Source organism: Haemorhous mexicanus, chromosome 6, assembly GCF_027477595.1.
Source record: "Haemorhous mexicanus isolate bHaeMex1 chromosome 6, bHaeMex1.pri, whole genome shotgun sequence".
Classification (NCBI taxonomy): Eukaryota; Metazoa; Chordata; class Aves; order Passeriformes; family Fringillidae; genus Haemorhous; species Haemorhous mexicanus.
The window spans coordinates 9,467,482-9,493,627 of NC_082346.1; the positions used below are offsets into that span (position 1 = coordinate 9,467,482).

The 26,146-nt window shown below is 39.0% G+C and overlaps 1 protein-coding gene across 2 annotated transcripts; it reads left to right on the forward strand.

The window, feature by feature from the left end:
• On the forward strand, positions 1 to 24,843 carry TPCN2 (two pore segment channel 2). Of its 2 annotated transcripts, XM_059848408.1 has the most exons (25): positions 1 to 143; positions 2,112 to 2,176; positions 3,372 to 3,448; positions 4,076 to 4,253; positions 4,876 to 4,992; positions 6,313 to 6,419; positions 6,890 to 6,962; positions 8,629 to 8,728; positions 9,037 to 9,102; positions 9,463 to 9,527; positions 10,619 to 10,716; positions 11,040 to 11,121; positions 11,481 to 11,567; positions 12,362 to 12,481; positions 12,784 to 12,843; positions 12,931 to 13,059; positions 13,706 to 13,755; positions 15,912 to 16,011; positions 16,285 to 16,356; positions 18,632 to 18,705; positions 19,065 to 19,155; positions 19,278 to 19,360; positions 19,876 to 19,957; positions 21,426 to 21,511; positions 22,230 to 24,843. In XM_059848408.1, the coding sequence occupies exons 1-25, from the start codon at positions 32 to 34 to the stop codon at positions 22,306 to 22,308; spliced, it is 2,253 nt and encodes a 750-aa protein (XP_059704391.1). In that variant the 5' UTR covers positions 1 to 31; the 3' UTR covers positions 22,309 to 24,843. The 2 variants fall into 2 exon arrangements, with proteins under 2 accessions (XP_059704391.1, XP_059704392.1); XM_059848409.1 differs by lacking the exon at positions 1 to 143 and having other exon boundaries at positions 3,327 to 3,448.
• Positions 24,844 to 26,146: the final 1,303 nt, after the last annotated feature.

The window sequence follows — 26,146 nt, forward strand, 5'->3', positions numbered from 1 at the left end:
CGGTGCGGCGGCAGCGCGGTCGGCGGCGCCGATGCCGATGGAGGCCGGTGCTGAGGCGGAGCCGTTGCTGCCCCCGCGGCGCTGGCGGACGGGCCGCGGGCTGTGGCGGGAGCGCGGCGGTGCCCGCTCGGCCGCCGAGGACGGTGAGTGCTCGGGGCGCTGGAGCGGGCGGAGCTCTTGCCTTTCTCGCAGAGCTGGGGCGCTCCCGGGAGCGGCAGGAAGCCCAGGAAGCCCCCCCGGGTGCTGCGGGGCTCGGCCGCCCTGCCTGGGCTGCTCCCGGCAGCTCCGGCGGGGACGGCTCTGCGGGAGCCGCTAGCGCTGGGTTCAGGTGCGAGCCCCGCGCTGCTGCTGCAGCCCCAGGCTTCTTTAGTTCCTTATGTAATTTTAGGGTTTTCCACTAAAGTGCTGACAGGTTTTCTCGAACCCAGTGACTGTCGTAGGTCTGACATCTCAGTTTTCCCAGGATGGAATCCTTTGGAGACTTCAGGTTCGCTCTTTTTAGGATATTGCATCACCTAAGGGAGCCTTCACTTTTTGTTGCTCTTTTTTGCAGTTCCAGAAGTGCAGCGTGGTCTGGGATGGATTCTGGGATGGAAAGCGAGCAGTGCTTTAATCATCACTTGTGACTAAGTGTCACTTACTGTGACTAAGAGTTGCAGAATAAGTTGGATATCCATGGTAGAATGCATGGAGAAATTGCTATAGTAACATTTTGGGCTAATTTCCTTGTTTTATTTTTATACTGTGAACAGTCACTTAGATTCTGCCCTTCCAAAATCCTTGACATCAACACTAGTGGCTTGCTGGGTGCTTTAAGTACCTAAAGCTTTTTCTGTCCTTGCAATCCTTTTAGCTAATGGTTCCTTTAAGCAACTTTTGTTTTTATCTCACTAGTGTGAGATGTCATAAAAAATAATGTCTTTACTGCGTGAGCCTGGCTTGTCTCCTGTTCATGCTCAGATCTTTCTCGTGCCATGGTTCGTATCAGGATCAGTACAAAACTGTTGTTGCTGATGCTCAGATAAAGGGTGACATTTAAAAACCGTTTGCAGTTTTTGTAGGAAATTGATGCTGCTGAATCATGTGGAACATAAAATTGTCTGTGGCTCTCATCAATGGTGTTTCTGGCATTGCTTGGTGTGTGTGGGAGGGCATTGTGTTACTGCTGTGATCGACTCCTTCGTGTTGTGTCCCGGGTTGTGATTGCTGTCTCCTGGGTGGAGATGGTGTGAAGTGCTCCTTGGGACTCTTCCCCTCTGTGGGAAGGTTACACTAGCATATGCTTTTGATATCTGGAGTCCCCCTCCGTTTTTTATCTCTTTTTATCTCTCTCTTTTATTTTTTCTTTCCTTATTTTGACCTTAACTACCTTTATTTCTCTTTTTAGCTTAATTGCCAGGTTAGTTCCTGAAAGGTCTTACTTCAAGTAAACACAAGTGGCTGCCCTTTATTTTTTGTGTGCCTATTTTCACATAGACTTCTTAATTATGGGTTTTAAAAAGTGTCATGGTAACTAATTTAGTGATATTTTATTTCAAATTGTGTTCTTACATCCCTTGCTGTGTCTTGAGCTCTGATCTGTTTGGTATGGTAAGAGTAACTCTCAGAACAAATTTAAAAAGCACTTAATTTAGTTGTCATATGACTGGAGATTCCTACTGGTTTTGGAGGAACAAAAACCGCAATATCTTTATTAAACAAAAATAAAAATTGCTATCATAGTAGTGCCTGATGTTCCTGGCTTTGCTTGACTATATACTCTGTCAAAGAGCAATTTGCATCTCCATTATTTTGTCTGTTAGGACTTGTCTCTGTGTAGTTTTGTGATACTTAACTACCAGTGTAATCTGGCCACTTAAACACAAAAGAGAACCTTTTAACAAAACTCAGAAAGGTGCATGATGTGTTTGATATTATTATTACTTATTTAATGTAATGCACAGTGCTGCTGACAGAGCAGATGTGGCAGGAACTCTTTTTTTTTGTGTGTACATTGGACTTTGTTATGAGAACTGTGATTGTGCACCTTCTCTTAACTGATTAGCAGTTTTATACAAATTTTTTTTATCCAAAATACAGCAAGCGATTCTTATTTCTTTTTTACTTCATAGGTGCTGGAGCTGATAATGACCTTTATATAAACCAAGCCGTAGTATTTATTGAAGATGCAATACAAGTAAGTAGCAATTTTTTTGTTAGCTTTTATGCTTCCCATGCTGGATGTTTGTCACACACTCTGCCAGTTTTTAAGCTCTTCTGTGTTCAAGCAATGTTTGTAAACCTCCATCTCAATTCACAAAGCAAAATCAGAATTCCAAATTCCTGTGGTATGCATGTCTCAGTGAAATTCTGCCTAGGAGAAATATATTTTTCCTCACAGTGAAATAATCTCTTTCAGGGTTTCAGAAGACGTGCTGGTTTGTGGAGTGATTTTCATGGTGTTTTTTTGTTTGTTTATTTGTTTGGGTTGGTTTGATTGTGGATGTTTTGCTGGTGACTAACCTACTGCTAAGAGAAGGTTTGAGCAAGCCCTGTAATTTGCCTCTCCATCTGACTACTTGCACATCTTAAGACTGGTAAAAGCTCAAGATTTTAAGGCTGGCTTCAAGTGTGAAGCTGGAACTCTTCAGCTGAACATGATGCCTTTTGAAGTCTTGATTCCCTCTTTGTTTTCCTTTACTGGCCATTACTGCAGGTTCCTCCATCCTGTTTTCTCCCAGGCCATGGGAATGCTGAAGGGCCGTTTTCGAGCTCTCTTGCTGCATCTGGATGGCTTTTAGTTGGGAGATTTCTGGGGGTCAGATGTATTTAAGGTGTAGCCACCTTTCTGGAAGCATCTACTCAGCGGGTAAGAACAGCCCAGGAGGTGTCGTAGAGGAGGGACCTATTTTGTGAATTCCTTAAGAATCACAGGCACTTCCTGATCTGGAGGCATATTTTATTCAAAGACATAGGTTGAAGTCTCTTCTATTCAGAATTAAATTGTTTGCATCTTATGGCCTCTTGGAACAGAAAGACAAAAGAAGAGCCATGAGTGGAATGAATGTTGGAGAGGGGAATTAAGTGGGTGGACCATTTTGGCGAGTGCATAGAATAGTCACTGAATTATTACAAGTGCTGTTATTTGAAATGTTGACAGTGCTTGCTTGAAATGACTGGCACACAGTTTAATTATCTGAGCAGTTCTGTGGTCCTTAGATAACAGAACTTGCCCTTTTCACCCATGTAGAGTATGACTGTGGTCATGGGTGACTTGATAATTTAATAATTAATAACATGTACTAATTTGGTTTGCTTTGGTCACTTGATCTTTGTTTTTGACCCAGACTGAATGTGATGTTTGAATTAGCCTTTTTGCTTCCTGCCTTCAGTACCGATCTATAAATCATCGTGTGGACTCCAAATCCCTGTGGCTTTATCGATGGTACTATTCCAGGACTTGCCAGTGGTAAGAACTCTCTTTGCTTTTTTGTTTGGGAGTTAGTCTTCCTGAAAAACTACTCTTCCTCTTTCTTACTTGTTAGATAATTAGGTAATTGTGTTTTTATCTTTATGAGAACTTACTCTGGGAAGCAAGTAAGTTCTTATGACCACATGTGAATGTGATAGAAGTGGAAAGCAGAAAATTTTATGGAAGTATGATGACAGAGATGGCTCTTTGGAAACAGACACAGGATTGCTGCATGAGTGGACTAATTAGCATGATTTAAAGCACTGTGCCGTAAGAGTTTTCAAAGTGTATGTTTCTAAACATGTTGGAAACCAGCAAGATAGTTTGCTGCTGTTAGTTTCAAAGGACACCACCTCAGGTTATTTGGTGGTCAGCAGTTACATCTCGAGCGCAGGCAACAACATGCTAGTCAAGTGCTGCCTTGCGGTCTAACCCATTTGAGTGAAATATGGTATCATAAAGCTTGGCTTACTTCAAAGAATATTGCTTTACTCTTAAGTATTTTGTTAATATTTTGACTCATTTTGTGGCTGTTTTATGGGGTTTGTTTTGGGCTGGTGTTTTTTCATACATTTTTTTATGGTTTTCTTGGTTTTGTTTTTGATTTAATCTCTGTCCAAACAGGATTTTGAGCTTAACCATTACTGTAATCTTGGCTTTGGCTTTTGTTGAAGAGCCTTCCTCACTCACCATCACGTCTGATGTGCGCTACCGCCTTCCCGCCTGGAATCCTCCCTGTGGCCTCACGGAGAGCATGGAGCTGCTCTGCTTCCTGGTGTTTGTGGTTGATGTCTCTGTCAAGGTGAGCATCTCCTTCATCTGCTACTGAATGAAGCAGTAGGTGTGTGGAACAATTGTTTTTCAAATCTTGAATCTTCGGAATGAAATTGCCTTACTTTATTAGAGCCTCATTTCAGGAGAAATTAGCAAGTGTATATTTAATTAATTAAGACATTTATTCCCTTTTTTGTTAACTTGATTTTCCTAATTGAATGAAATAAAATGAAATAAATTTTGCTGAGAGTGCAAGTATTTTGGCTTAGCTGCTTGTATTAGGCTACAAAATCAGGGAATATGATAAATATGTGTCAGTTCATTTACACAAAATAAAAGTTCTCAGAAACTCACCTTTCTTAGGATACTTATTTCTGGAAAATCCCTTTTTTATGTTTATTAAGTAGAGAATTTTCTTACATTCAAAGGATTTCTTTCTTGTAACCTTTGTGCAACTTTTGCTGACCTTTATTTAGTTCTTGTAGAAAATAATCTCTCAGCAACGTATTTTTGTTTGGATTTTGGAGAGCTTTATGAAAGCACTATTGTAAAATTGCAGATACCTGAAAAAAAATTGGTGCTGATTTATTAGGGCATTGGATTTTATTATTAAAGTAAATTATGGTTGTTCTTTCTTTTCCCTTGTCCAGAGTTACTTAATTGGATGGAAAGAATTTTGGAAAAATAAATGGCTAATGGCTTATATAATGACATTAATTGTTTCCCTTGCTGATTGGATTGTGTCACTGAGTTTTTTCTGCAAAGAGGTAAGAACAGCTTTACTTTGATCTTTCATAGTTGGATAATTCACTGAAGCACAGAAAAACTTTGGTGTAATGTAGCTTAGTAAAGAATTCTATTTGATTCTTAATGCAAGTTTTGTGTTTGTTGGTAAAATTAAATAGCACTCATTGCTTTAATTTGTGAGCAGTTGAAGAGTGCAGGGAATACTCATTGCCTGGCACCAATTTTGAAATGTAATTGGAGAATTATGTGCTTAACTTGACTGAATGGCAAAGCCTCTGTAGTGAAGTATAAGAAAAAGGTAATTAGAAAGGTAATTAGGTAGTTTAACAACTGCTTTCTAACCTGAAGCTGTGCTGTGTTCAAAACAGTTGTGTCCTGAGAGAAACATCAAGTTTGGAAATGGTTCTAGAAGTGCCCTCCTTGATGTAATACTGCACTCTCCCAGTTGGTTTTGTCTGCCACAGATTTACATTAAATTAGTTGTTTGCAATCCTTGTTAAGAAAACACTGATGTGGTAAAAATGCTGGGAAGTGAATGAGGGAGACATGGTCTTAAAATGTGAAGTCTTGAGGTGTGATAGTGGACAGGGAGTTTGAACAGGAGTCTCCCAACACAAAGCAGTGGCAGAAGGAGCAGTCGAACTGCTGGGATGGATGAACAAGAGAATAGAAGTAAAGAAAGTAACTTTTATGGGGTTTTTTTTGCTGCTAAGTGTGGCCCACAGAAGACTGATCCTAAAATGCAAGATGCTGAAACACTTGAAGTAGGAAATAAGTGACAGGAATAACTTGAAGGCTTGCAAATGTCTTGACTGCAAGAATAAAAAAGATTATTTGCTGCAGTGTTGTCGGGGAAAAAAAACTCTTACAGCTTGTATCTTGTCAGGAATTGCTAAGTAATTACCAGGCCCTTAGTTATAAAACAGTCTGAATATTGAAGTTAAGCACTTATCTTTAGAACATATATTTGTTTTTATGGAAGGTAGCTCTCTATTAATCCCTTTCTTGAGATGGACCTTGGCAGAAAATACAAAAATGCCATCTCTTGCCAGATTGTTATGTCTACTGAGCAGTAAAGTTAGATTGCTTTAAAAACACACATTAACATTTCAATAGTTTCATCAGGCCACTAACTGGAAACAATCTCTCCTCATTTTAATGAGCTGTGGAATCCTTTTTAGTGTTTTGTGAACTCAGAAGAGCAGAGTTCAGTTCTTTTTCTGTTCCACTGTTGGCTTAGTCAATGTGTGTGTCCAGTGCTTTCTGACAAACTTGCGTTCAAAATATTTGAGCTGCCAGTCTTGCAGGAACTCAGTGTCTGATCTGTTGTTTTTTTGCAGAGTGTGAGAATAAGAAGAATCCTTCGCCCATTCTTTCTCCTCCAGAATTCTTCTATGATGAAGAAAACATTAAAAAGTATCAACAGCACATTGCCTGAAATGGCAAGGTGGGTTATAGCACAGAAAGCATCCTTTCACAGGATGGCTGGTACCAGGCAGGTTGTTATCCTTGGAGTTCCAGTGTGGGGCATCTGAGCAGCTTCCTTCTGGATAGGGTAGCTAAGTGCTCAGTGAGATCAGGTAACAGAGGGTGAAGGTTGTGGTAACTTTTCGATTCCCCTTAGTCTCTAGAGGATCTCTAGACTTTGACATGACTTTGTGTGTGGCATAGGTTTTTTAATGCTACTCAAGTGGGAGGTTTTGATTCTGCTTTTCTCCCCTTTTGTAAGGGAAGAACTGAGGCACATATGTGTGATTTTTATTTTGTATCAAAACTCACATCTCCTCCTGGTTTCTCCATATAATTTCTTAAACTCTCCTGGTTTTCTTTATATGGCATATTTTGCATTTTTAGAAGACGATATTAAGAATAAGATAAAGTTGCTGTTAATGCTTTGATCTGTTTGCTTTCCAACAGTGTTCTTCTACTACTGGCTGTTCATCTGTCTCTCTTCACCATGTTTGCCATGCTGCTCTTTGCTCGAACAAAGGTAATCAGTTCTCTGGCTGCCTTGGTAGATCTGGGTGCCTTTTTCTGTACCTGCACAGCTGCTTCTTGTCTAGTTTTAGAGTCAAACTAGTGAAACTCGTTTTCCCTGAGAAAGGTCATGTTGTCAGATGTGCTGAGATGAGTTTGAAGTCCACTTGAGAGCTTTAACATGTGCATGGTATTGTGTATGCAGGAGACTTCCTTGTACATTTACCCAGTTTGATCCCTTGAGTTACTTTCTCTGCTTTTGTTGAAACCCTCTGTGCTGTTCTGTCTCCAAAGCTCTTGACACTCTTTCATTTATATTATCACTCATTTATTTTTTTTCTCTTCCCTATCTAGCTTTCTGCTAACTCTAGTTTCTTCTGTGTTTTCTTACTTTTTGATACTGGTATACCTACCAGGCCACGCCCTGGTAGGTTTTTGCCTGTACTAGTTTTGGTTTCTGATCCCTTTGGGTTTTCCTCTTGTTTTTTCTCTTCCTGCTTCTGAAAAGTGAAATTTAAATTTTGTGGTTAAAATTATTTTTGTGTTCTGGTAATCTTGATATGTTCCTTCTCTTCTAGACATCCTATTTATCACACTCAGATTATTTGGAGTTTTTTTCATTCTTACTTTATAAGGCCTTCCATAAATATGTTACTGTAAACACAACAATTCTTGCATACTTCTCCCAGTAATTTTGGTCCCGTCCTTATTCTCAGTTTTGTGCCTTCATTTCTGCTGTAATTTGCACTCGAGCCAGCTTCTAGTCTTCCTCACAATCAACAAATTCCCTGAATTCCCATGTTACAGAATCTTTGGAATTAGAAGCAGAGGTCTGTTTTACCACTGTTAGTTGCCTTCTGGACCTTTGTATGATCTCTGTTTGTCACATCTAATTTCAGCTATGAGCTTCCCCTGCAGATGTATATATAAATATACTTGTATACCTAAACCAATGACTTGTGTGTACATTGAGGTAAAAAATAACAAATTAGAGAGTGGACTTCGCTATTTTGGTGTGCTGCTCTGGCATCCATACAAACTAATTTTATGTAACATGGCAAAATACTGCAGGCAAGTTCTAAAGTAGGTTTATTAATGAAATTCATGACTTTTTGCATTGTGTCGTGTTATGTCCTTTAGGGTTCCATGTTCCAGTCTTTGCAGCAGATTCAAGAGCTGTTTGTCCTGTGCTGCCTGACTCATGTTTGTGTTGTTTGCACTCTGCATCTTTTTTTTGTCTGTCTCTTCTTGACCTCCAGAAAAAAAAAATATATGTGAAGGATCCAAGGATCCAAGATCAGCCTCCCAGTGTGTTTTTGATGAAGGTTCTGAGTGCCACACTGTCAGTTTGTGGCATGATTGTTCTTCCTGGGTCTGAGGTGCTAACTAGACATAACATCATGTCTTCCTGTTCTTCCTTGTGCTTTTTTATTGCTATTAATAAATGATGTGATTGCTCTATATTCTTACACATTCTCTTAATTTTTATTAAGAAAATGTGTAATTATTTTTTTGGCTTGTGCTTTTTCCACAGGGTAGATTTGATTATGTGTGTAAGAAATTGATTGTTGACTGATATTAATTGTTAAAAAAAATTTAAACTTTTTTTTTTCCCCCCTTCCTTGCTAAGACAGTGATTCCTTGGTATGTCTCTTAACAATGAACCCATCTTTGCCTAGGATAACCAGCAGGATAAGGAGTGGGTGGTGTATTTCCGGAATTTGCCGGATTCCCTGACGTCACTGCTGGTCCTGCTGACTACTGCAAATAATCCTGATGGTGAGCAGTCTTTCAGAAATAACACTTGTCTCTCCTTTTGAAGAACAATAGAGTAAGATTGCTCTGTTCAGACTACTGTAACCACTCTTTTCAGATGCTGGTTCTTAGTACAGCCAGAGGAAGGTTGTGTAAAGGTTTTTCATGCCTTTAGTAACTTGATTTTTGCCTTTCTGTGGTGTAATTTTATATGCCACTCTAAACTTCAGCTGTATGAGAGCTTTTACCAATTACCAAAAGTTTACAGAGGTCTCTACTGTGCATCTCAAGCATTAAAATATTATTTCCTATTTTTGCTAAATTTGATTCAGTGATGATACCTGCATATTCCAAGAATCGAGCATATTCAATCTTCTTCATCCTCTTCACTGTATTAGGTGAGTTACCTCTTGTCTTTAATGCACTTCAAGTTTGACACTTGTGCGTACCATCTACACTGTTTTATTTTTCTAGGAAAGTTTAATCATGAATTTCTCACTCTTGTGATTCTTCCAGTTATTGCAAAGTGTCTGAGAGATCATTTTCATGGAAGGTACTTATGGTTTGGAGTTTCTTGGTAACGTGTCACAGGGGAATGGATATATTGCAGTATATTCAAACATTAAAAACCTTTTGGAAATGAAACACAAGAAAACTAACCTCCTTTAAGTTTTTCTTTTGATTTACTGCATACATTGAAACTTTTTTAAGAAACAGATATTTTTCAGTAAATGTTACAGCCTCTTTTTCTCCAACAGGCAACTTGTTTTTGATGAATTTGCTTACAGCAATAATATACAACCAGTTTCGAGGGTACCTTCTGGTGAGTAAAGCATTCCTAATTTCTGTGTTCTGCCATAACCTTGAATCTTTGAAGAATTAAGGTATTGAAGGAGCCTTCCCACTCTGGTTGCAGATACAGTTTTAAGGTACTAAATGCTTTTTGATGCAGATCCTTTTCCTTTTATCTGCTGTTACAGCTTGATCCCCTCTGGTGACAAAACCTGCTTGCATATTTCCAAGTATGCTGTGGATCTGCAATTTTGACTATTTGTAGGGGGAAAAAAAAATGAACTGTTGTATGACTGACCAAGGACAAGTGGCTGAGTAACTTAAACTGTGTGAAGGAAATCTGCTGTTTATATGGCTGCTGTTGCAGATCGTAGAACATTAAGGGATTGGAAGAGACCTTAGAGATCATTCATGGGCAGGGACACTTCCCGCTAGACCAGACCTGCCCAGTAGCTTTCCTAGTAGCGTTACAGAGAGAAGGTCAAGTTTGTTGGATGATAAGCCCACGGCAGTATTACTCAGAATGAATGGCCCCCACCCTCTTGTGGCAGAGGAGTGTGTAAACAGAATAGGTGCAGAAGGGATTTTTGGTAATCCTTTCCTCCTCCTCTGTTTCATCCCTTCTTTCTCAATTTTCTTCTTACATGACAGCATGACATAATCTGACTATTAATAAGGTAACTAAGTTTGAAAGTGATTACTGTTATTAAAAAACCCATGAAAAAACATGGCTCTGGATTTGTGCTTTTAGGCAAGAAGCTGGAGTACAATAAGCTCTCTAACTCCTCTCTCTATATGCTAGTGTGAATTTCTGTGAATGCTTGAGCTTTGCTGTTGCCAGTGTGTCTGGAAGAAGCATATTCCTATGCACTCCAGAATAGAAAATAAACCATAACCTGCATGTTTACTTGAATTCCAGGGACTTGTTTGCTTACTTGCTTCCTTCCTCCTTGTGTACACGGAGTTCTTGGAGGGAGTGAGGCCTAGGGCAGTCTCCTGTTCTGATCTCTAATCACAAATCTGGGATGTGTGCCCGAGCATCAGTATATTATTTGGCCATAGGACACAGTAGTGCCTGAAGTGTGAGTAAATTGTTTCCTCTGTGGTGTTTTTGCTGCTCAGAAATCAGTTCAGTCCTCCCTCTTCAGGAGGCGGCTGGGAATCCGGGCTGCGTTTGAGGTGCTGTCTTCCCTGAAAGAGACACCTGCTAGTGCACAACAGTAAGTGAAGGATCTTGAAACAGTAGATTATCTAGCAAAAAGAAAAAAAAGAGTAGATTTTTGCTCATCTTGTTTTAATATATTTACTGAGGACGCATTCTCAAAAATGGCAGTTTGTTGCTCATCTAGTTTATTTATTTTTTCTGCAACTGGATGTTCATAACACGCTGTTTGTGACTCTTACATGGGGTCTGTTTCCTTTTTTCCTACTTCTACTTTCATTTGCTTTTCAAAACAAAGAGGCAGGAACACAATTGGAACAGCTCATTTTGCCACCTGTGAACTGATCTGTAGCAGGGACCATTCTGTTTTCTTTTAAATAGGTCCTGTGTCAGTGTTGGGGCCTTACTACAGGTGCTGCAGAAAGCTGAGATGGATTCTCGCTGCAAGCAAGCCATCATGAGAGTAAGAACTGGATTTTCTTAGCCTTTACATTGGTGACTGTCAATCCTGACTAGCAAATCCAAAGATCTGCTCTCTGTTTCAGCATTCATTGGATCACAACAGAATAGTGGCACTACTACATGGTACTGAAATTTCTGTTAGTCAAAAGAGCGTGTGATCCCAGAGAGGGAAAATAGAAAAGGCCAGACATGTCCTCCAGTCACTTGGAGGTGTTAAAGCAGAGCAGTATTGAACCTTACTCAAACAGCTTGAATTACATCTTTATTCCTAAATTTCCAAAGTAGTCCGAGGGCTTTTGGCAGACTTTGCAGATGTTCCTATTGCACATGTTGATCTGAATGTTTCTCTTTCATGTGAAGTCACTCAAAATGTGCTCCTGTGACCAGCTGTCAGCTGCCCAGTTCCAGAAGCTCTTTGAAGAGCTAGACAAAGATGCCATTAAGCAAGTATGTATGTAATCATCATTTATAAAGCATCAGAAGTTGTCTGGCCTTGTGCAAAAATAAGTTAGAGTACTCTAGTATAAAATGTATAACCAAACTTTGCAACATGGGAACACAAGGTGTGATCACATTGATATTTAAGCTTTTTGTGAGCTGCTTTTGTAGCCACAGACAAAATTGCTCTGGGTGCTTTTACAATATTAGTTTGGGATTGCTAGGTGGTGGTAAATGTACAAAATACATCTTTGTTTATTCTGTCAGCATTTGAAAGTGAGTTGTTCAGGCAAAATAGTTCAGTCTTTTTCCCCTAGTCCCTGAATGAAGAAGAAAATGTGGATTCTCTGAGTGTTCAGATGAAGATGGGCAGAAAGCAGTTTTCTCCACTTGGAGAAAGAGAGAAAGAAAAAACTGAATTATATGAGGGTTAGGAAATGTTCTCTTCTATGTTTGCATGTATCTAAGACTTCTAAATTAAATGTTAGGAAATGGGGAAGGGATGTATACAAATAGTAGCTTGGGATTTAGTTTATCTGCTTGGGGTATTGTAGAGAGGTTGGATTATTCGTTGCCGTTACCTTGTGCTGTGCCATAATCAGAAATGGTCTCTTGCTGTTAATAGCCACAGCTGGAAAACATTTTCCTGATCAAATGTCAAAATTAGCCTGTGGCCCTGAAGATTTGCTTTGAAACTGTCTGGAGTTTTTAAAATCTGAGACAGGGTGTGTTTTAAAAATTATTGTATTATTTTTAAAATGCTTATGCTTTGTGGCTCAGCAAATCCTTTGTGTTCTTTTCAGCACCCCTCTAGTCCAGAGTACCAATCCCATTTTATGCAGAAAGTGCAGTTTGCCTTTGGCCATCCCTATTTTGGCTACCTGGGGAATGTGGTAGCCCTGGCAAACATTATTTCTATTTGTGTAAGTAAAGGTTTTTTTGTTGTGGGGCAGTGGTTTTCTTTCTTTTGTCATTGTTTTTTGGTTTTTCTCTGCTACAAATTTAATTTCCAGTTTTGTTCTTTAATTTTCTTTAAATAACTGCTCTTTCTAGCAGTTAGGTTTTTGGTATGCTTTAGTCATGCAAAGTGTTAAGAGGGAATACTTGCAGTTAAAAGTGTATTTTGAGCTTCTTGAAAAGGCCTATGCACAAGACTATTCTTGTACTTAAAAATCTGTTTAATGTAGCAGTAAAGCAGTAGATTCATAAAATATTTTTTTTTAAGGTGGTTTTGGTGATAGATGCAGATAAGCAGCCATCTGAAAGGGATGACTTCTTCCTAGGGGTAAGATCCAACAATATTCCATGCAGTTTTTGCTGTTCCCTGAGATGTCAGGAATTCTAATTGTTGTTTTTCTTTTGGGGGGTGAAGGCTATCAACTGCTTCTTCATCCTGTACTATCTGCTGGAAATGTTGCTGAAAATCTTAGCAATGGGCTTGAAAAGATACTTGTCTTACCCAAGCAATAGATTTGATGGACTTCTGACTGTAATTTTGCTGGTAAGTGCTTTGTTAGCTTACATATTCTTGGATTTGTTGGCTAGAGAGGTTAGGGAACTACAAGAGCTGATGGGACTGCTTTTTTTTAAACACTGATTTGCTGAGCTCAACATGAGCCAGTGTTGTGGGTTTCTGTGGCTGGAAAGTTTACATGGTGCTACATGGTTCTCTTAGGATCTGTGTTCTGAAGATAGGCTTATTTAAATCCATAGAAAAGGTGCTTTTCCTGGTAAGAAGACTTTTAAATTTTGTTTGGAAAAATTCAGCTCCTGAAATAATTGCATGAGACATTCTGATTTGTAGTTTAAAACCACTTTTCTCTTTAAATTTAAAAACAATTGCTGGACTATTATAACAATTATTTGGTCAAAGCCTGACACCCCTGTGACTGATGAGGTCAAAATGGTTAATGATATTCACTGTATATCCTTTTGTGAGTCACTGTTGGATGTTCTATGTACATTTGGTTTGTTTGGAGATTTTCTAGGCAAATATGACAATTCAGAGCTTTAAAGTGAGTCCAATTAGTGGCTTAAAGCTCTTGAAAATGTTTCTTGTCAAGAAGCTTACATAATTTCTGGAACTCAGATTTATAAAGTAAAGTTTGGACTTTTGTTTTGTTTTGTTTTTTCTTTCCTAACTGAAGATTCTGGAGATTGCAACTTTTGCTGTGTATGGATTTCCTCACCCTGGCTGGTGAGTAACCTCTGTGACCTGCTGCCCTTTGCTCAGTGGCTGGGGTGGGTCAGGGGAGCACACACATTGTCATGTGTACATGTCATGATGCTGTGATCATCAGCCCAGTCTTTAATTTACCAAATTCGGTAGAATTTTGCACCCTTGTAGTCACTAGAGGCCATGCAATATGGATAAGTGAAATATTTTTCCTTTTTTTCCTAGTGTTTTAGAGTTCTGTGTAGCTCTTCTGAGAAGGATGCATTTGTTTTAATTGTAATGTGATTTAAAATAATATCTTGGCAGGTCTGTGCTTACCAGGGGTGCAGGAGTGGGAATATGGTACCACATACACAACATAAAATATTTCAGTATCAGATTGTCCATAAATCCAGTTAGATGAACTCTCAAGCAGCTGATGAAAGCTCTTCAACCCTGTATGTAGATTGAAGGCTAAGGTTTTTTCATGCTATAAAATGTAATAAGAAAATTCCCATGGACTTAACACTATTTGTTGGTATTGTAATAGCAAGCAGTTATTTTTTGATTTTCTTAAGTTCAAACAGCTTTTGGATAACTATCCTTTTAACTATCCTTTAACTATTTCTTTTTTGTTGTAAAAAACATAAAAGTCGTTGCTTCATCTTAAAATTTGAAAACCGTCTCCACAAGAACAGAGGAAAGCAAAGGGATTCTGGAAGATTTCCTGGATCTTCATAAGCGATTCATAACACATTCTGCTACTTTGTGTCATCATGCAAGCTCACACTTAAGACACTGACACTCCCTGATTTTTCAGGAGATTTGTTATGTTGCCATCAAGTGTTGGTGATGGAGAGAGGAGGGGAGACTGACTCGGTGGTCAGAATCCGATTTTATTGTGGGATTCAAACACTTATATACTATTTCAGAGAGACTAGTAATGTGTACTACAATGATTGGGTTCAAATCACATACACAAACTTATGCATATGACAACATCTCTTGCTTGCAGAGTTTAATGGGGTTTTCTTTTTCTGGTAAACCCGCTTGATTTAATCTTCTTGCAATCCAGGTCTAATTTTCAAAGTTCCGTTTGCTTTTTCAAAAGCATCCTGGTATCAAATCTCTTATGTTAACCAGGTACAAAGTCCATCATCTGTCTTGTGTCCCCCAACATTCCAACAATCAAGAAGTTCTCTTATTTTACACTAGAATCTCTGAAAAGATTTAGACAAGTCAGACCTTATGGTTTTAGAAGGGTTTATATTTGAATACTACTTGTATTCCTATCACCTTGAAGTTGCCAGAAGAGTAATTGCTACTGACTGTTTATGGACTATTAACTAATTATGTTAATTATTGATGTTTCATTATATTTGTGTTTGATTCTGCCCTTTGATTCTTAAATGTAGGCAATTGCTTGCTCTATCATCTTGGAGCACCAGTAATTCTTGTTAGGTCTTTGTGTCAGTCTCTGCAAGCAGGTTACAATCCAGATGAGTCCCTCTGAGTCCTGATGTGTGCTGCTGTCACATCCACAGACCAAGCAACTGCCACCTTCAGGGCAGGACAGTGATGTTGCTGTTATCTAGACTATGCCTTCTATGCAGTGTTATCTTAAATAATTTCATTCATTATTGGGGTTGAATATATTGGAGGTACAAATAATGATAGTATCAGTGTTGCCAAGTCATTGGCAGCTTTAGATCCCCACCACCTGCCCTCCTTTCCAGCTAAGAAGCATTCAGCATGCTCATGTAAAAGCCAAAATCAGGGTTGGGTTGTGAAATGTATGCCCATCTCCCATGGAATGTTAAGGAAGAAGGTTGACAAGACAGTCCTTTAACCTAGTGCTGTTTTCAAAGCCTTTCTTCAGCCAGGCATGCCCTGAAGGATTAATGCCCATCTTTGTGAAAGTTCCTGAAGTATCTCCCTCTGGCAGTCCTTTTGATTCACTTTGTTTTCTGAAAGGACTCTCTTTGGTGCCTTCTCTCCAGCAAAAGGCACAAGCATGCACTTCAGAGAGCTCTCTGTACATATTTAAGAGCCCAGGCTAAAGGGATTCCTTCCTTCATCTGTTATTAGTTTACTGTAGCTGAGATTCTTGCTAAGTAAATCAATGTATTTTCCTGTAGCCCAGTGTTGTTCTGTCATGGGCTGTTCCTCTGATTTGTTCCTTTTTCTGCCCTTCCTAGGAGGCCTGAATTCATGGGCTTGTTGTCCCTGTGGGATATGGTGCGTCTGGTGAACATGTTAATTGTCTTCAGGTTCCTGCGGATTATCCCCAACATGAAGGTGATTGCTCTTCCCTCTACAACTTAGGTTTCTTTGTTGGTCAATAAATTTTGTTAGAGCCTTTCAGGCTCTAACACATGAGTGGAATAACTCAGCTCTAACTGTCCTGACTTTTGCACAGCCCCTCATAAAATCACTGACTCTTGCCTGCTCCCTCACCAGAGAAAACCAGCTCAAGTTCTCTTGATATGATTCTTTGTCCTTTTCGTAAAAATTTGATTTGGATTGGAAGAGTGATGAATGTCATAGGTACAAAATTCTGCTCTGTTTTAGTTCATGGCTTTGGTTGTTACTACCCTGCTGGATCTGGTGAAAAACTTAAGAGCCTTTGCAGGAATCCTTGTGGTAAGTCATGATGCAAGATTGTAATTTCCTTTGTTATAGTTTAATAAGGGTATGTCACCAACAAAGTTAACAAGGTTCTTGTACAGTCACCGTGAGCAGTGACATTTCACCTTTACCAGCCAGTTCTACTCCAGGGCATGTCTTGGAAAGCCACAATAAACTCTTGGTTTGTGACAGCCAGCACACAGTGGCAGTGCCTCCTTTAGGAGGAGTATCTTTAAAAGATTAATTAAAGCTTCCTTTGAGTATTTGCCTTAGCTTGGATAGGGTGGATTCAAATTAAAAATTAATCCATGCTAAAAGTCGACCAGTTTTCCTTACCCTGGTTTGCATATGTTAAAATAAATAGCAAAACAACTTGAAAATTGATTTTGGCTGAGAAAGTCTTAAGATGGCATGTTTGCACATGATTTTTTAAGAGCCTCTGCCATCCTGTTTTAGGTGTGTCTGTATAGAACATAGACTCAACAAGTGTGATTAAAGGGTGGATCACAATGTGTGATGTCCATTACATAAATTCTCCTAACTTTTCAGTTTCTGGCTTTGCAACCATGTCTTCCTGGTAGGGCAAAGAAGTGCCTGGGCAGGTTTGGTTTTGCTATTGTTCCTGGGTTTTTGTAGGGTACCTTAATTTGAATGGTTAAAGATAATGATTTGTTGTTCTGGTCTATATACCTAGCATGCAATTTAACCAGAATGTAGGGGGATAGAATATAAGAAAATAAAGATAGTATAGAACATAATCTTACTCTTAAGGAATTGCAGCTGGGCCAATTATCAAAGATTAGGAACAGGCCTGACTTTAACAGGCCACAGCTGTAACCAAGGAGAAGAATGCTATAAAAGAGTGGTGGGCTGGTTGAGAAGGGAGCTGGAGTCAGTTGGCTACCTTGTAAAGAAGAGAGAGTCAGTGCTCTGAGAGCTGCCCACAAGAAACACCAAGAAGGTATGAAACTTTTTGTGATAAAGAGACAGCAGTATGGAACCCCTAGCAATAAGATGACAACACTAGAATATCTATTTTTGTCATTAAAAATCTCTCCTTTTATCTGTGGAGGATAGGCCTAAATTGTCTTGTGTTGCACTTTGAAATAAAGATATTGGTTGGGGCAAATCTAAGATGGTAAAAACCTTGTTGTGCTGTACAACTCACACTTCTGAGACAAGTCTGCCATAGTGTTTGCCTCTTCCATTAATTTAATTTGCTTTTACTTGAGGCTACATGGAAGCTCTCACTGAGCTTCTACTGTAGTGAAATCTGACTCCCCTGCCAGCTGATGCAAAATATCTTTCCTAATGTTAGCCTGGAACACACATGCAGATAAAATAATGTAACTGATTTGCTAATTTCTCAGGCAGTGAGGGATTTAAATATATATTTTTTTCAAAGAATAATATTAATTTTATTGACAGGCTGGATGCCCCATCTTCTGGCAGGCTATGAAATGTCGGCTTCAGCTTACTCCAGTGGTGTTCAAAGTTTGTAGGCCAGGGCATCTCTCTTCTATTCCTTCCAGACTTCCCATTCTTGGGTTTGTTTTGTAGCAAAATACAAAAAAAAACCAACCAAACAAAAAAACCCCACACCAGGCTTTTTGTTTGAAGACTCAGCTTGCTTCAAGCTTTCCTGGGCTAAATGGCTGCTTCTCAGAGAAGCAAAGCAAAACTGTAGGTTATTTCTAGAACAATCTTTTTAGGGTAAAAATTGCGATATCACCTAGGCAACTGCTATAGACTGAAAGGTATCTCTTTAAAAAGAAGTTTGTATTTCTAACAATTAGAAGACAAGTTCCCAAATTCTTTGTGTTATCCAAAACCTGATTTTTAGACTAATTAGCATTTTTTAAGGAAGTTGTTGTTGAAATATAAAATAATGACATAGTTTTGTCTTTCAGGTAAGCTCACTAAAAGTTTATTTTCATTGGCTCCAGCAGAAAACTCAGATATTTAAGTTCTTTGTAAATACTGGTACTGAGCTTTGGTTTTAAGTTGCTATTCTGCGATGTTTATAGCTAAATATCAGCATTCTGAGACACAGAGAAGTAAAATAGATGATAAAATTATTTAATGCATTTTAATAACTGAAAATTAGGTAGAATATTAAAAAGTAAGAGTAAGCAGTTGAAAAGTATTTTCACTTTAAAAGCTTCAGGCACTGTTCTTGATGCAATTACCTCAGCTGTGGTACTAATATAAATTCTGTGTTAATTGCATTTTGCTTTCTTACTTTGTGACAGAAATATTCAAAGCTAATAGTTGGTTGTGTTCCTTCCAGGTGGTTTTCTATGCATTTGCTATAACTGGAGTAATGCTGTTTAAAGGTGCTGTTGTTCCCTTGGGAAATACCAGGTAAGATTCTAAACATCACTGCTCAGAAATAATCTGTTTTTCAAAAGCATCTGCATCTTTTTACCTCTGAGCTGTTTGTGGTTGGTTTTGTTTGGGTTTCTTTTGCTCTCATTCTTTGAACCACCCTACTTTTAATGTTAAATCACACAGCTTCATTATCTGTTATTCCTTCTGTTTCTTCTTGCTGCATTGACATTGCAGGAATGTTTATCTGTAGTTTTACCCTGCTTTATCTGAAATATGTTTTTTGAACTTATTCCCTTGTTTTCTGCCCGTTTGAGATAATCTAACTTTCTCCAAGGGGCTCAGAAGAATTCTAAAGTAGAGCTGTGTTCACATCGGCCTGTAATCTCTTGCAGTGCTGCCAACACCACACATGATAATGGCACTCTGCAGTGTGGGACCTATGAACAGCTGGAATATTGGCCCAACAACTTTGATGACTTTGCCGTGAGTGTGATCATGGATGAAATCCCTTGTTCTTCCACTCTCTGCTTGTCTTTCCTCCTCATTTTCTGAGGCTTAGATCTGTGGTACAGCCATTTAAACACTGTTCTACTCCTGTTTTTTAGGCAGCAGTGGTGACCCTCTGGGATGTGATGGTGGTGAACAACTGGCAAGTCTTTTTGGATGCATTTTCAAGATACTCAAGTCCGTAAGTAGCTGTAGTAATACTGAAGAAGTCCCATATAAATCCAGCTTATAATGTGCCTGAACAGGAAGTATACACATAGCACAGTTCCTACCATCTGCTCAGAGGGGTGCTGCTTATCTTTCTTTTGGACCAATTCTGATATATAGGAAATAAATCTAATGCTTCTGTGTTTTCTGTGTGGATGAACAATTTTTTCTAGACTTAAAACTTTGGACATACCTTTCATTTGTATTTACTGACTTCATGGGGAATGTTTGAATGAACTGGATAGTGCCTGGGTTGAGCTGTTCCAGTGACCCTTGGCTGTTTAACTCAGTAGAGTGAGTTTGTTTAGCTAACCTAACGAAAAGCAAACATTTTTTATTTTTAATTTTTTGATTCAGGCCCCCTTTCCCATTAAGAAAGTTAGTAGTATTATATTTCAAGGAAAAAAAAAATGTGATTTTATGATGCTCTGCTCAGGCTGAGCTTATTTACTGCCTCCTTTATGTATTGTCTGTTCATCTGATCCACAGGTGGGCAAAGATCTATTTTGTAGCCTGGTGGTTGATCTCCTCTGTCATCTGGGTTAATCTCTTTGTAGCTTTACTTCTGGAGGTAAGGAAGTGTGTTTATTTGGTGTGAGATCATGAAAGTGGGTTCTAATTTGTGCAGGAAATGAAAAGAACCCAAACAACTTTGTTGGGTTTGTGTGTGTGCTTATTTTGCCATTCTTGCTGCCCTATGCCCAAGGAGCTGAGGAATTGTTTTCTTTCTCCTAGACAATTGTATGTTTAATTTGCAGTTTTGTCACAAAACTTGTTGTGTCTCATTGGGTATGTACAATTTCATTGTAACACTCTCCTTATTATAAAGATGAGAATTATTTAAAGTATTATAAAATTGCTTGTTTCTCATACATTACCATTTAAATTCAGCATTATTTATTCAAGCTGTAGGCTTTTTTGCATTTTAATTTGTCAGCAAATGAAGTGAGCAATTTAAATTCAAAATTTTTATTTTATTTGGTTCTCCTGTGTTTCTTCACACCCCAGTTTGAATTACTACAATTGTTCAGTGCTACTCTGGAGAAGTGGAACTGAGTACTTATTTTCAAGAGATCATAATCTAGAGTTTTTCAGAGAAACTGTGGGAGTGCAGTTGCCTGAGCAATGCCATGAAGAACTTGTGGTTCTGCTAGTTACTCATGGCATGCTTTCCTGCAAATCCAAATTTCTGATGGAGAAGAGAATGCTAATCATAACCATCTCCTCCAGGTTCACCATTGTAGACTTCTCTTATAGGTAGTGGAAGGAACTGAGAGCCTGTAGAGGGCACTTCATCCCATCTCAAACCCTATGAAAGTTTCTGTTGGAGATGTTCTTGACCTTGCTGAGTGTACTGAGAATTAAAATTTACTACAGTATGAAGAAGGGCAAACTTTCAGTCTAGGACATCTTATACCTACTTGTTTCTGCAGGGCTGTGGCCAAATGTTGCTGTCAGAGCCAAGATGTAGCATTCCATTGCAGGAGAGCAGGATGTCACTATTTTTGTGGTGGTTTTTTTTTTTTGTTTGTTCGTTTTGTTTTGTTGTTTGGGTTTTTTTTTTTCCTGAGCTGTATGTATACTCCCTAGGTATCCATCTGTCAGAGTTACCCATCTGTTACCTATTCAAAATGGGTAAGGGAACATGGCAAAACTTGGACAAGCAGTATGTTTATATCTTGTTGGGTTTTTAAAGAGGAAAAAATTAGTATCAGGTGAAGTCTTGTGGGTAGTTCACACGGTTGTCTTGGGGAGGCAGTCCTTGCTAGGAACTGAAGGCAGCAGGGCTGTCTTCTGCTCTGCTCTTCTTTCAGTTTGTGATGAGAAAGTTATTTCATGGCTGGACAAAGGCCTGAGTAAAGTAGTGACCTGCAGCAAGTAAATAAGCTGATGCCTAACTAAATCAGTGTTCACTGTGTAAAATCAACCCTCACCTGCCTCCCAAATCTTATCTGCAAACACAGTGACCAGATATAACCTCTTTTCTGGTGCCATCAGAAGAAGCCTTTATATCTTTTGCTGCTCCTTTTCCATTTCAGAACTTCATTCACAAGTGGGACCGTCGCTGCCAGCGAGAGTCTCTTTCAGATATTGAATACCAGAGGACAGTTGAACTCATGTTCAGGTGAGTTGGGCTGGACTTGATAATCAATGTAGTTTTTTTCTTTCTTTGTCTGTTTTAAGGAATGTGTGCTGGCTGCAAGATGTCTTCTCTTTCCTCCCTCTGAAGCAAACTGTTTAATTTGTTAGTTTGGAGAAATCCAGCAAGAGCTTTAGTTAGGCCTGCTTTAAGCTGACTTGGTAGCCTAACCTTTATATGCTTTGTGCTCATGGTAGGATGGGAGAAGAGGTGTGTGGGGTGAGGGGAACAACTGCAGAGGGAGGAAAAAACAAGGGAAAGAAGAAAAGGGAAGATTAGGGAAGTGATGCATGTTTTTGGCTTATTATGAAATTGTGGGTGGTGAGTTAATACTTGATGATCATGCATTAGTGGAACTTGTGGTGCATGTTGGATACTCAATAGTAGCATTGGGAGCGTGTTCTCACTTGGGAGTTTCTTTCAGGAAAACAAATCTACTGACCTTCAGTTGTATTGTACTGTGTGCAGGAAATTGCTTCCCTGCTTCTTATGGGAAAACAGCTGCTGGTTTCCATGACACGTTTGTAGAGGATGGATCACTTGCGACTAGATGCATCTTTAGGGAGCATCAGCTTATTGTAATTTTAATTCCTTGTTTCATTCCTGAAACAAGTGCACATTACATCTCAGTATAAGCATTGCAAAAACAAATGCTGGGAAGCTCCCTTTGCTGCCCCTAACAACTCATGCTTTTTCTTTGTAGAGATGTTTTGGAAGAACCTACAGAGGAGGAGTTGATGGAAAAACTGCACCAGCACCCACACCTGCACTTATGTAGGTGACTGGTGGGAAGGACTGATTTATTTAGACCTCTGTTTTCTTGAGGTTGTCAGCTGGAAGAAACTGAATGGATTTTCTGTGAGATGCTGTTAGGAGAGGGGCTTGTAGGACACTTTGTGAGATTTTGCTTGGGAATTCTCAGCTGAAAGGTTTTTTATTTTGGGTTCATACCTTTTTTTGAAAAATATTTGAATCCGGCTAACTTGATTTTAAGTTGCAATTTCAGAAGGAGTATTGCAGCTGTTATTTTTATAGGGTGTTGATATCAGAAGGTTTTATTTACTTTTTTTAATAGGGAAAGTCTGTTTAAAATGACAGTGCACTTTAAAACGTGAACTTTATAACCACTAAGCCTGCTACTTTTTTTAGCACAAGAAAACGGAGCTGCCTTTTTTGGCAGGCAAGTGTGGCAAGGGCTGCACCCTGCAATTCATGAACAGATTAGGCAGGACCAGAACAAAATCTTTAATCTTCTTCTAGTGAGAGCTGAAACACTATTTTTATTTTAATGTGACACCAGCATATCTTACCAAATTTTTGGGAGTTAATCACATCGGAGCACAAACAATTCCAGCTTAGTAACAGGGACTGCCTGCTTTGCACATCCTCTGTTTTTCTTTGCTTTCCATGGGGGGCTCATGCTCCTTGTGCCATTCAGGTCACTGAGAGCAGTTAGAACCTGGACTGGAGCAGCTGCACTTGTGGTTTTGAATGTGGTAAAACTAAGCTCTTTCAGAGTCAGTATTCTCATGTTGCTCTTTACTGAACCTCTTCCTTTTACTTTCTTCCAAGTCCTGATCCACACTGTGTTGTAATTTGTGAAAAAGCTAAGGGGAATCAGCTTTGGCTGGAGTGTTGTACCACGATCACTGGAGTCACCGACTCAAAGGGGGAAGGGGAAAATAAATGGTAGAATGGGATAATCAAAGTGCTTAACTGTTGAAATTTTAATTCGAGCCTGTGGGAGTTGAAGGTGCCCAACCAGTATTGCAGGATCACATTCCTTTGTGGCTTAATAACCGCGTGCTGTGTACCACTAAGTTTTACCAGGGTAAAACTTTTTGGGTAAATAAGTTTCTCAACAAATCCAAAGTGGAGGATTCACAGTAAGCTGTGTCCACATGCTTTTTGTTATCCCTTAGTGTTCCTCTAAAAAGGGGTTTTTGCTTGAATCTCTTGCCACATAACTAGTAAACTGCTATGAAGAATAGAATCTACCACAAATACTGTTTTTATATGTAAAAATGAAACTGCCCTTTGGGGCACTGCCTTCTCCTTGAGACACTTGTCATCAAAACAGACATTACTGTGGTCATCTCTGTACTGACAAAGGCTTGGGGGAGGTAATTGGCTACTATTTATAAGTCCCTTAGTTCTTTTTTTATTTAAAAAATGTTTTTCAGAAGTGCCAAGCAGCCATCGTCTGTACTTTTCCTCGTGTTTTTTCATCATTTGCCATTTCTCTTTGTCCTGCATGAAAGAGAGCAAAATATCCAGGATGATGGTGCTGATGGGTTTTTTTGAGGTCAAAGCCATATTTTTGCCTTGTTGTCTCACTGCTCAGAAATTACTTAACGATCCTTGTCTGTTTCTTTACCTTTCTGCTTGTATTTTCTTTGTGCTGTGGAGCAAAATATGTTGTAGCTTTCATATGTGTAGGATAAATGTGAGCTGAGTTCTGAGCTACTCCTGCAGTTTTTTTTAGCTGCTGTAATCCTGCCTCTTAAGCTGTGCCCTTGTCTGCATGTGGTCTCTGTTCCAGATTAAGCCACCCAGTAACTCACTTGCACTGGTTTCAGTGGCATCACCATGCTTATTTTCAGTCATGCACTTAAAACACTCTTCATGGCAAGCTGATAAAGGCATCAGCACATGGTTTTACTGGTTTTGAGTTTATTCTGTTCAGTATGGCTTCATGTCAGGATGGTTTCTGTTCCTTCTAGCGTGATGTATAATCACTGCCACCAATGTATTGGGACTTATTACACAGTGGTTAAACACTTATTTTACCTTTCTACTGAAAAAAAAGAATTATTTTTGTTGTCTACTTTTCTGAATACTTGAAGTAGCTTTGCCTTGCCAAAAAGGAAGTGTCCGGTTCTTATCAGCTTACAAGTTTGATTATTTTTTCTGGCCTCTTGAGGTTCTTCAGGTTTTGTGGTTGATTTTATTTTATTTTCTATTACATTACAACATTACACTACAATCTACCAAAGCAACACAAATTGGTGTGGGATTACCATAAACATCACAACTGTTTCCATTATGCCATCTTTACGTCTGGACAAATGTGGAGAAGGTGTTCTGAAGGGAATAGTTTGTCTTGTTCTTGTTTCACACTTATGTAATTGACCGAAGGTGTAACTAGAATTTAATGCAAAATTGTGCTACCTAATGTCACTTGAATTGGAAGATGTAAATGACCACAAATCTTTTGCAATAATTGTATAAATCATGTAAATGAATGTACATCATTAGGTAAACTTTGAGGTTTGCATTATTAAAAAAAGGTTTTCCTTCTTGAACCATGAAAATAATTGGGGTGTTGAAATGATTCCTGTGGTTTGTTTTTGCCTTTTCCTTGCTACTGATTTCTGCAGTGCCAGACATTTATGTTCCCATTGTTTTTGCCAGTTAAAGGCTGGGCCCATGGAGGAGGTTACGTGCAAGTGAGATGTAAGTGCTGGGTTTCAAAATGCAGAACTAAAGGACACTGCTTTGTTATTTTCCAATTCTGGAGGTACATAGCATTGTCTGTAGGTACTTGGCACAGCCAGTTTTAAGGTGAAACCTCATTGGAACTGAGCATTGATGGTTTTGAGCAGGTTGATTTTGATTTGCATTTCCATCTCTACAAACCAGGTATTCCTTCATCTCTCTTTTCCCCAAGAGACCGGTGGAAAAGCATTCTCAGAGCATTTCAGCTGGGGCAGATTGTGCACATAATTTAGCAGAGTCTGTGGTATTCTTTGGTAGCATGTTGTGGTTTAGTAGATGGTGGGGCTTTATTAAGGGCAGAACAAAATCAGTTCTGGAACAGATGTCTCTGGCAGTGGTTGTTGCAGATGCTTGGGTGGAGCATGTGAAAGCCAGAGCAAAGAGAAGATCACCTTGTGTTATTAAATCAGGATCAGATATTTCTAGCTTCTGAAGGAAGACCTTAATCACCTAATTAAGGCTAATTTGAGATTCCTCATTCATTTTTTTCCTTCCTGATTTGCCATGAATTTTTATTGCTTAAAGATTTAGGAGTGGAGGGAGAGGAAGGATTCAGCCGAAGTGGTTTTGATTCTTTTGGTAAAAATACAGAAATACAGTGATGAACCTCACAGGCACACTCAGCTATGAACTTGACACATTTTGGGGAATATTGGTTTGCATCCCTTCAACACTTCTTAAAGTGCAGAAAAAAAATTTTAAAAGGACATATAAAGCTAAAAGAAAAAAAAGAGGGCGTATAGGAAAATGGTGCAGGGTATAGATTAGATTACCTTTACCTCACGTTTCAGAGCTATATCTCACCTTGCTAGATGGTTTATCTTTTCACCTGCCTGTATAACAGGAGTAATACAGGGTGTTACCCCAGCTTTTGTAGTTTAACATTGTGCTTTCATCAGATCCAGTCATTCCAGTGCTCTGTCTTGAGGTTTTATTGAAAACAAAATAAAAATAGCTCTTTGCCTGTGTTGTCCATGTAGGTGTTAATGATTTTTTTCTTCCACTAGATTTTTGTCTAATTAAAAATGTATATAACTCTTGGGAGCTTTCCAGAAATCAGCTGGTTCTGAATTCCAGGTAGGAATAATTTGGGGTTCAAGGGTAGAGGGGTAAAATTGGCTT